The 11,908-nt window shown below is 35.8% G+C and overlaps 2 protein-coding genes across 2 annotated transcripts in view; one reads left to right on the top strand and one right to left on the bottom strand.

The window, feature by feature from the left end:
• The window catches only part of LOC118739631 (protein neuralized), a 112,017-nt gene extending 100,497 nt beyond the window's left edge, over positions 1-11,520 (bottom strand). The window contains exon 1 of the mRNA XM_036471077.1: positions 11,302-11,520. Within this exon, the coding sequence (XP_036326970.1) occupies positions 11,302-11,326 (25 nt within the window). The 5' untranslated portion in view covers positions 11,327-11,520. The remainder of the gene's footprint in view (positions 1-11,301) is intronic.
• LOC118739622 (ATP-dependent RNA helicase bel) overlaps positions 1-11,908 on the top strand; it is a 60,354-nt gene that overhangs the window by 32,546 nt on the left and 15,900 nt on the right. The gene's annotated exons all lie outside the window — the stretch shown is intronic.

The following is an 11,908-nucleotide window of genomic DNA, read 5'->3' as shown; positions in this document are numbered from 1 at the left end:
CCGTCTTATTCGCAGAAAAAAAGTTGAAATTTGTAGACCAGTGTAATCAATTATTTTCAAAAAAAAAATTAATTAATTAATTCATTCATTTTAATTACATAATTATTTTCCAATTATTTTTGAAATTGTTTAATTACATGATTAATATAATTATTTGATTATTTTCAATTATTTTTTAATTTTTTTTTAATTACATGATTAATATAATTATTTGATTACTTTGAATTGTTTTTGATTTTTTTAATTATGCGATTAATATAATTATTTTATTTTTTTTATTTAAATTTTTTTTTTTAATTTTTTTTCAACTTGTGAATAATATATTGTACAATGTTCGGGAATGTAGTTTCTATGGATAATGCTGTAGTGTGAATGATATGTAAGAAATTAGCAAATTAGAAGTTATTCTTAAAACACCGCACAGTGTAGATATTGACAAAATGTAATATCTCGAGAACAAACAAATCTAGCGAAATAAACTTAACAGCATTTCAAAGCCTTTGAGATAGAAAATCGAGAAAAGACAACTTCGTTGGATAAAAAAAAAGTTGCCTTCACCTTTCAAATCACCTTCAAATTAGGGGGTTCTCAATTGTTTTAATTTTTTTACCTGAAAACAGTATGAAGTGAACTTTTTAAAAAGTTTTAAATATATATTTTTGGTGTTCTTGCATCAAGGAATCCTTTTCCATGGTAGCAGGAACCGAAAAAGGAATTGTGTATATTTTTTAAGTTCATTATATGCTGTTTTTAGGTCAAAAGAAAGGCAAAAAATGTATAAGCTAGAAATGGTTTACTACCCTAACTATGTATGTATGTACTGTATGCATACTCTTATTATATCGATAGTAAGGTGCTAATTTGGTCTTCATACTTGACAATATCAGAGGCAATTTCTGAATTTCGGCATTCGCACGCAATCAATAATAAATAATCAGTTCATTATAAATCTAATAAATCATTTGTAGACATTTTAAATATATAGTTGTTGTTATAATACCCGTTCTCATATCACAACTACGATACTTGAATCGATTTGGTGGGAAATTTTGACAAGTGTCATAGTCATAATTATATTTTAATTTTTAGCAATCATACAAACTAGCCAAGTATATGTAAAAATTTTAATTGTATTTATTTCCTATTAGGATGGTCCTTAAAATATCAACATCATGCAAAACCAAAACTTCAAAGTTAAAAAAATTAGGGTTCGCTACCTTTCGAAAAAATTTTATAAGCTTCAATAATATTTGAAATTTATCAGATTTTAAGAAACTTCTTTTTTAATTTTTGCGATTTAAAACAAAATAACAATTTTTTCAAACTCTGGTAGCGACCCTAAAAAATGTGTTTCAAATTTTGAAATTATCGTTGATGTCTTTATTTCGTCGTAGAACAAAATTAAGGGGTGCCCATCAGAAATTCAGTGTTGATATTTTTAAGGACCGCCCTAATGTATAACATGTAAACAGATAGCATTTATAGGGGGCTTTCTTTGTTCGCCTATTAACTCAGATAATAAAAATAAAATAATTAATACTGAAGAGAAGTGAATTCGATAACTGATATATTGTCACTAACCGACAGAGTTTTCTCATTGGCAACGATCATGGCCTGCAAACTATTTCTTATAAGAAAATTTACTTAAAAGTAAAAATTGGACGTAACAAACCTCGTCGCTAAAATGCAAAATCATCCGAGCCGACTCTCGACTCCACGAAGAAAGCCAGATGCAGGTGGAGAAAAAGCATACCACATTACTATCGAAGAGCAGTTTCTAGTGATATGTCCCCGTGGGAACTACGCTCTGCTTCGAAACAATTCGCACCCACGAGACGTAAGACGGCAACAGCACAACTCGCGTGTGGACATCGATCCGTGCGTAGACCATCCGTCCGGCAATTTAGAGCGGAACTCAAGAACCTACATCAATATGTCAATCGGATATGTTTTTGCGCACGTAACGACAACACCGTTCTAGGAATTCGTTAACCACCCATTAACACTGAAGACGAACTACCGACGGAGACCAGCACCACTCCATTTCGGCTGGTGCCACACAGGTTACCTCTCCCGGCAAGGTTCCCATATCACCCAATGCCGCATCGTATGCACCTCCAACCCGACGGCCCTTACACTGGAAGCGTTATGGACTTTAGAATACCGCTAGAGGGTAGAGAACTGCTGCTAAAACAACAACAACCAAAATTACCACAATTGTTAAGAGAAACTGCTGCCTTATTGTCAGACGGCTTCTAACACGCTATACCTGACTTATAATTATAAAAAAATAAGCGCATAGATATTGATGCAACAACAAGTCCAGACAGTTAAACGACATTTTTATAAATACTCGAACAATAAAAAGTACCTGTTTCATTCTTCAAAAGGACACTGTGTATGTAGTATTGTAGGAAGCAAAGAAAAATAGACGTCTACTCTATAAAAAAATATTGTGCACCCTTGTGCATTTAACTGAAAAGAAAAATGCAGAAATCAAAAGGAATCATAAATAACATATTTTATTGCAGTGATTTTGAACAAAAAAAAGCAAAAAAAAAAAACAAATAATGCACCTTTTCACTCTATTTCAGAATTTTTTTCCAACTTTACTTCTTTTTATCAAAATGAAAAATGAAAACACCAGAAAATTTTACAGCTGATAAGTAAGCGAAGAGAATTGTGTACACAGAAAATATCCAGGAATAAAGCAAGGACATGCGGGCCAGGTAAAATTGAGGTAGAGATACCGCTGCGCTGCGCCTGCGCATAAAATACACAGCATAATTTTCAAGGCGCAAATACTGGGAGCGCTCTTGGAAAGTTACAGGTAAAATTGAAATTTTCTGCTGAGACGCATAGCGGCACATTTGCTGGCATTTAGACATAGCACCGTTGACTGCCCGTTCGACAAAGAGACAAGCCAAACGATCTTCTCATGCCCACGAAATAATCTAATTGAATCGACATGTGTGCGGCAACATCACCACAATCTACTGTACATAAATACTACGACTGCGAAGAGCCTTGAGCGCGAGGAAAATTCTACGATACGGGGGAAATTTTACAAAAAAAATCACAAACGCATGCGAGTTTGAGGGATGCGTATCTACACTAGGGTGGCTCAAAAACAGTAAAGTCGGAATTGTAATGCTCTCACCCCCTAGGATTGTTCTATATCGAAAAAAAGTATACCCCTATTTTTTTTAAGTCAAAAAAATATTTAGAGGTCGCTCAAAGCGCTCAAAGTTTTCCATGTATGGGGGAAATATAACTTTTCGTAAAATGGCATAGAATTCTTGAAAATCAATATTTTTCGATCGGAAAACCCTGCTTCTCTTGAGGAAACTTTCAATAACAATACCCAATTATTTATTTAACCATAATTTAACCACATAATTTATAGGTCCGCCAAAAACCCATCCACCCCTAGGTTGTGAGCATACAAATTCCGACTTTATTTTTTCACATGCATTTTTGGACAACCCTAATCTACACACCACCTTTACCTTTGTTAGGGAGTGCAGGGAGACACATTCGATAAGCACGCATACAGTATGTGGCAAAAAAAAGCTTTCCAATGTGTTAATATGAACTCGAAACGAATGTAATTATATATTTGTACAGTGCCGCATTAAATTATTGGCACAGGGAATTTTTCAAAATATCTACATATGTATATGCAAAAATGTTTACTTCTATTTTTTCCACTAATTTTTTAGAAAAAAATAGTTCATATTACAAAAAAAAAAGATTAAAATTAGTATAACAAAGTGCAAGTTTGAATTTGGTAAAAAACAGCGTCGATTTTTGGCAGTTTTTTCACACAGTTTTTCCATACAAAATATGTCCCGACCATTTATTTTTGTTAGGAAGAAACTGGGTGAAGAAAAAATGCCAAGAATCAACGCGATTTTTTACCAACTTCAAACTTGCACTCTGATATACTAAAATTGAATGGGCTATTAAACTACATACATACTTAGTGTGCAACTTCTCCCTCATGATCATTTATGACAGCGCTTTTCAGAATAACTGTTGTTAGGAAGTACCTACTCTAAAATGTATGGTTATTCCACCGTCCTAAAATAAATACATGCGCATGGGACCATATTTTTTCCACATACTGTATATATATATGAATGTCCGAAGGATATTTTAAATTTTCACCTTAGTGTTTACTATTTCAGCAAACACTTCACGCAGCGCCGTTAGATTTGAATATTTTGCCTCTTCAAATTTCTTTTGAATACAATTCGTTTTGGTACTTATTGATGCTGCAGTTTAAGCATGCAAACATGTACATACATACAAACATACATAGATATGTAGGCATACAAACATATCTAACCTGGAATTTTAAGGACATATGTTTCGCAATGCGAGAATTTCCCTTTACGCATTCATAAAAAAAAACCCCAAATTTCAAGAGCGCACTTTAGTCCTATTTGACATATGGTAACGTTAGATGCGCGAAGTTTTAACAACTGTGGTCCTTCATATGCTATGTAAATACAAACACTGCATATAAACATATGTACAGATATACATACATACATATGAACAGATATACATATGAACAAATAGTATGCAGTCACGTGAGTAGCTCCAAAATTTAGGGAGCGAATTGTGGATGATCCTTTCCCTATCTGGCGTATGTACATACAGTTATGTATATGTGTATATATTTACCATACATATACAGTGATTCAAACAAGTATTCATTTTTATTGATTGTGTTGATTTTTGTTTTAATATTCAAAAAGTTTTTCAAGTTCAGTTTTTTTCTTTATTTTTTAATAATATTTTTCATGCCTTAACCATACAAACGAAGTTTCAAATTTTATACAAAATTTAAAAATTTTCTTAAAAATTTACAAATTTTCTTACATATTTTAACTTTTTAACCTGGAGTGTGAGAGTCACGTTCATCCCCAAAGCAGGATAGAGCTCTCATGTGTCATCGAGGGGCTTCAGACCAATCAGTCTCTCTTCTTTCTCACCGAAGACTTTTGAAAGACTGATTGACGTGCACATAAGAAACAGGACTCCTCGAGAACGTTTGAGCCTCTCTCAGCATGCCTACCTGAAGCATAGATCCGTGGAATCTGCCCTGCACACAATTGTCAAAGTCATAGAGGAGTCTCTTAAGAACAACAGAACAGAACAGAATTTTGTAGTAGGTGCCTTTCCCGTGATAAACGACGACCTGGAGGTTATTGCCTACGCGGATGATGTGGCACTCATCGTCAGACGAACGTTCTTGGACACCCTGTACGTTCTTATGCAAGGGTACCTAAACATGGTCATGACTTACTGTCAATCCTGGAAATACGGAGCTCCTTCTGTTTACCAGGAGGTACAAAGTGCCTCATGCCCAGATCCCCTCAGCTCTCTCTCCAAGTTCCAAACCATCATTAAGCCAATAATGTTATATGGGGCCATTGCTTGGTGGAGCTCACTGGAAAATACAAGGAAGCTACAGCGCGTGCAAAGGGCGGCCTTGGTTGGAATCAGCGGGACGCTCCGGACCGCTCCTACTCTAGCGCGAAATGCTATGCTAAATGTCGCACCTATCGACATTGCGGGCAAGTTCGCTCAACCATTAGGCTCAAAAGCTCTGGGTTCTCTTTCAACCCAGCGCATGGGCACTCGACAATTCTCAAAAGCTTCGACTTCCTGCCAGAAGAAATGGCACGGACGGATCGAAGCTGGAAAGGAGAGTTGGAGGAGGTGTCTACTGTCAGGAACTCTTAGTAGATCTTACGGGAGCCGATTGGCTATGCATCAATGTAATGTAAATATCTACTCTGATAGCCAAGCGGCAATCAGGGCGCTGGTATCGTTAATGGTATGTTCAAAACTGGCCAGGGAATGCCTGACCTCTTTATCAACTGCCTCGGAATACTTCCAGATCAAGCTGATCTAGGTCCCAGGGCACAGTAATGTCAATGGAATTTCAGGGCGCTTCTCTTAGTTTTTAACACATTTACCGTTCTAAGAAATTGTGTAATGTGGTATCACAAATTTATAAATTACAAAAACTAATCAACATGTGAACATTTGTTTGAGTCACTGTAAGTGCACGTATGTATTTTTCTCCAAACGATTACGTTTTTCTTTACACGTTCCTTTGCACCCTCTTAAATTTTAATATTTTATGAATTTTAAATTACATTTATCTTCTATCGACAACGGTCGCCACAGCAGTCAGTCCCGCGGCGGCATATGTTCATTTCTTTATAAATATACACAAATTTGCTACACTCTCCTCCATGGCTGCAATTTATCTTCATATGTAATGGGTAAATCTAACAAAGTTAGCAAAAGAAAGGTAAGGGAAATGGCGACAAAATTGCGGAAGGAAACTTCATTAGCGTCGGAAGGAAGCCGGAAATTATTTATGCTGTGGAATTTACTTCATTTTGTGTGTATGGTTAAATGTGTCCGATGAAGAGGAGCGTGTAAGAGAAAGTTAAAATTGATTAGATGAGTCAGCTTAAGAGTTTCAACTCAACAGGAAGCAGTAAAGTTAAGAATACTAAGATATTGAAAAGAACTTTCATTATCAGCATCATTCTGCGAATAACATTTTTTAATTTTTCAGCGCTTATGGTGCACCTCTTACGTTGTTGTTGATGTTGTAGCGGCACTACTAAGCCCCGCCTTTTTCGGGTCAACGTTCAATCATTTTCGTCAAGCTCAACTAACGGGGGGCCAAGGATACGAGCTGTTTCAATGGATTCGGACCAGAGGGAGAGGGGTGTTAGCTGAGTCGGATTGAGCTGGCATGTAAAGAGGTGGTTGCTGTCGTGGGGGGATTCTCCACATGCCCGGCACTCATTGGGGATGTTGGGGTCGAGTCTGGACAGGTAGCTGTTGAGGCGGCTACAATATCCAGACCGTAATTGAGCCTTACCTTACGTAGTTAGGTGCAGCAAAGTGATGACGGCTCGAAAACGCCAAAAGGAATAGGAGTAGGACCTCCTCCTCTCCTTTGGGAATTTATCCGAGCATTTTTGGAATTCGGATTTATATAGATCTTTTTAGAAAATGAGCTATACTTAAAAAAAAATGAATAAGTAAACCTTAAACAAACAAAAGAAAAATAGTCAAAACTTGTCAAAGTGTCGCGACCCTATTTCATTCGTCCGACACTATAAATACTTATTCTATTTTCTGTTTCGTAATACATAAAAAAGATAAATACATATCAATTTTTTAGAATTCGCTTCAAAAATGCGGAACGACCCAGAGTTATGGCCAAGTACTGCCACTTCAGCAATATTTTCCAAAATTATTTATTGGGGAATTTTGCTTGCAGAACCAACAGAGATCATTAGCTTAAATTCTCACTCCACTCATATGCTCTCTTAGTCTACAGTACCCTGTAAGAATGGCTGTTATTTTTCTAAGTTTAACTCTTGGGAGGTTCATTAGGTTTTAGAATCTGCTCATGTTGAGCTCCTTTCTCAGCTCTTCTTTGATGGTATTGAGTCCTATCCCCAGAAAGCGCTGAAGACGAATTGAGTGACGGCTGCCGCGATTCTTGCAAGAGTCCGCTATCTCATTTCCCTTTATGGGCGTTCTTTTGCCAACCAAGGGAGTTAAGATTCTCAATGCTTTCAGTACTAATAATAATTTGATTTTGGTGGATTTGGTTGTTTCGGACTGTCGTGGAATTTGGTCTCATCTGGAATTACTACCCATTTGGATAAATATCCTCTCATTCGGATAATTCCTATATAAATTTAGCAATTCTTGGTTCTTGAAATGCAACTCCTCCACCTAACCCATCGAGAGTCTTCCGAGTCGCTTGTGTACAAATTCAGGGTTCTAACCTGGTCTCCCGAGGCAGAAAAAACAATGTCCTGTCCACGTCGGGCGGTTTTGTTCCCAAAACGGCATTCACAGGTCGAGAGTCGATGTAAGTCGAGACCGACTCCCTGCGAAGGCCGCTTAAGGTCTACAGTACACATCACGTCAACCGGTACAGAACGATGGCCAAAATTCTATAGGACGGATTACAAAAGATTGACGTCTTGAAATGCTTGCATAGATGCCCCCAGTGTGGCCCTATGAAAAATTCAACCTGGCGACTCAAATATGACATTTAACTAACCGTAAATTAGATTTGGCTTTACAACTTTTGTGCCACCAGACAACCCAACACTAAAAGAAATTCTCTACAACTTTGGCATTTGAATATGCTACGGATTTTCAACAGAAATTGTTGAAAACTGGCGAAGCCGTGACAGTGTAAAATTTTTTTCGCAGTTGTTGCTAATTATTTACAATAAAAAATTATTTTTTTTTTTAACTTATATATAAAAAAGTGGTAAATTAAATTTAACCACTTTGTGAAAAATTTAATGAAAATGCTGTACTTTACGGCCTTTGAGGCTTGTCTTTCCGTTGTCCGATTTTAATAATTTTTTTTTCGCAGGGCACGTTTTTATGATCAAATGACCATTTCTAGCTTTGTAACTCCATTTACTCCATACAACTAAGGCGCAGTCTAATGTACATATATGTATACATGCTTGCTAATTAAAAACCGTTAAATCCAATAAGCGATTTGCCGCAAACATCTGAGCGAATATGAGCGATATGAAGGTCAAGGGCCGAAACAAACCATATGACAGATGAAATAATTCATGTTCAACTAACCACGAGTCGTCACCTCACACATGGGATTCTATTGGACTAACCCCATGTGAAACGTATCTTCTCACCCCAAAAGTTGAAAGCGCTGCTGGTCAATGTGGAAATACCGCATGGAAATTGTTGCCGCATTCCAATAGAACAAAATTTACTGGAAGCGGAAGTACGAGTCGGTACGAGCGTGCAATTACAAACACATCAAAAACGTCATCCCTCGCATGTACAACAATAACAACAACTCAATCGTAGCACATGTATGCATAAGGTGACCATACGTCCTCTTTTTTTCATATATTGTCCTGGTAATTTATTTATTTCATACGGGACGCCAAATGTTCCGTATTTCTTTTAATGTCCCGTATTTGTCCCGTACTCGATATTCTGACGCCTTAACAGCTCATAAAAATTAAATGCCTATGAACCAGTCTATATTTTAAAATCTGGCCGCTTGTGACTTGATTCGATGAGCACATATCGCACACCGTCTTCAAAAGAGTCACAACTCAAAATAATACGTTCGTCAGAAAATGCGAAAAACTATTCCGAAGCACATGTTAATCATATGGGCAAGGACGACTTTACCTTAGGTTTTTTAACAAATTATAACAAAAATTTATTCCGGCTTTTGTTGAAAGGTAAATAAAAGGGCCGTGTACATTTTTAGCGCATAACCTCAAAAATGCCAAATAGAAGGCTTGATATTTTTGAATATGAATCGAAATTAGACGTTAATGATTATTGTTCATATATCTAAAAAAATTTCACTAGTATTTAGGAGCGGTTGTTCAATGTCTGGTTATCACTACCACTACACTAACGACGATTTCGACATCATGCATGTTACATGTGATCGATAAAGTAGTCGTTGTACTTAACCGGAGCTTCTATCTCCGATTTATGCTAATCAGACATGGAACACCCGGCCCTTAACTTTCGTCCATCGTATAGTTTCATAAGTAAAAACACACTGAGATCACCTGTTTTTTTTTTGTTTTTTTGGCATGTGCTCTTATCTTTCACCATTTCTCTCCTATTACAATTTATTTTATTTCTATTACAATTTATTCAAAATACACCAACACACTGAACCAAAAACACCAAACACTAACCACAAACACACCCACAGCCTGCCAAACACCCACTCACAGCCTGCCAGAAAAAACGGAAAGAAGAGTTACTTTACTGTACGATGGTTTCGTCATTAAATTCTCTTTTTTGTTTACATTTTACTGTAAAATTTTCCTTTTTTTACGTATGTAGATTCCAAAACCAACAAGAAAGTCCACAGAGCTTGCTGTTTTATCGGGTACTTTTAGCCAAGCCATATCAAACAGGTAGTAGCATAAGAGCAAAAACAACATTTGTGTATTATGTTGTCGCTTGTTATCTATCTGATTTTTAACCGAACTCACAAAAAGGAGAAAGGTTATCAATTCATCGGAATATTTTTTTTTATGTACCTCACAGGTGGTCCCATATTAGTTTGCTTTAAATCCGATCATCGAATCATGAAAAAATTAACGATAATATTAAATTTTTATATGAAGTTGTTTTTTTTTTCTTAAAAATTACTTGTTTTTCTTTTAAATCAAAGTGTGCTATGTGAAATACAAAAAATATATAAATTGGAAAAAATAAAAATTGCTGCAACTTTTTGGGTGAACTGAGTTGAATGAATGTTTCAAAAGCTGCTATTCAATATCTTTTTTGTATGGAAAAAGGTTTCACATGCAAATAGATTTTAAAAATTTAGAAATTTCCAGCTGATTTACTAATACTACCTGTCCAATGTGCCAATTTTCAAATTTTGTGAAGAGAAAAGATATTTATTAGGCGAAATTACGCAAAAAGAAATATTGCTGATCGCGTGAGGGATTGTATCTTCAACATGAAAAACTCCAAATAAGAAGAGGCTACCTTGAGAGTATTGTAAAAGTAAAGAAATTCTGCAATATGAAAGGGAAGTGCAACACTTCAAAGGTAAGCTTTGCAATTTCGCTCATTCCGGATGCTATTTATTCACTGGATTGTACTTCAAAAGTAGTATTTTCATCATGTTTCCCTGCCTAGGAATGTTTGTAACAAATTTTGCGGGATAAAAAACTCGAGCACAAAGTACAAAATTATGCAAGTGTGTTATGTTACAATTGAATATTTTACAAAAGGTAGAAAAATACATATATGCCAAATAAAGATGCTGTTTTAGAGCTTATAAATCTAGGATCATTGAAAATTTGTATAAAATCCTCTAGATTTCGTAGAAAAAAATAGGCATAATTATTTTTTTTCCGTAGTATTCGGATGCCATAATATGGTCACCGTATGTATGCACCTTCACAGCGCAACAACAAAAATCGCTACAATCAAACATTCAAATCGAATATGCATACATACGTACATATGTACGTACGCATCAATGTACATATGTATGTATGTATGCACGAGCGTTGGGGCTTGCAGCCGCCGCATAACTGAAGTAATTTTCCCAGAATACCTAAATTTAATGTTGAAATGTAGATAAATAATGGAATTTTATAAATTTTTGTCTTTTCCATTTCTTCTAAAACGCTTTCAATTGATATTTGCACAAATAGAATGTGGGAAAATCTAATTGGAAATCTCTGCAACAAAACTTACCGATTTTGCCAGCAGTCTGTCCCATGGCTTCGTTTTGATATATTTCGTTAGTAATTTCTTTTTAAAACACAATTGGCACATGCGTTCATATTCACAGCTTATTTATACCAAGTATTTTGATTAAAATTGTAGGAATATTTTTATATTTTCACAAATTTTTCATAGCTATTTTGCAAATGCGGAACCAACAAGAAACCAGAGAACTTGTCACTTCAGGCAGAGCCGTGTTTAGTCGACTTAAAGGTACACCTGCGGGCTGCAGTGGCAGAGGCCGTTGCATGACTTGTGTATAATAGAGTGTTTACATACGTGTCTGTACTGTTTGCATTCAACTTTGGTCAGTGGGAGTACTTTTCGTTAAAAAAGCAAAGAACTTAAAGAAGATATAATCACGCTTTTTGAAGACAATCTTGGAATTATTTAAAACGAAGCAATTTGAGGAGTCAATTAAAAGTTATTTTCTACCTTCGCTTAAACACATGAAACACAGCTAGTTGGAAATATAAAAATACAACACTGTCACTTTGACGCCACACTTGTTTTGACAAACGTCACTTCGTTTTTGCAAAAGGTGTAAAAATTTAACTTTTACAAAAATAAAAGCTGT

Source organism: Rhagoletis pomonella, unplaced genomic scaffold (assembly GCF_013731165.1).
Source record: "Rhagoletis pomonella isolate Grant_MI unplaced genomic scaffold, Rhpom_1.0 Rhpom_scaffold_00001, whole genome shotgun sequence".
Classification (NCBI taxonomy): Eukaryota; Metazoa; Arthropoda; class Insecta; order Diptera; family Tephritidae; genus Rhagoletis; species Rhagoletis pomonella.
This window is presented reverse-complemented; position numbering and strand designations above follow the sequence as displayed.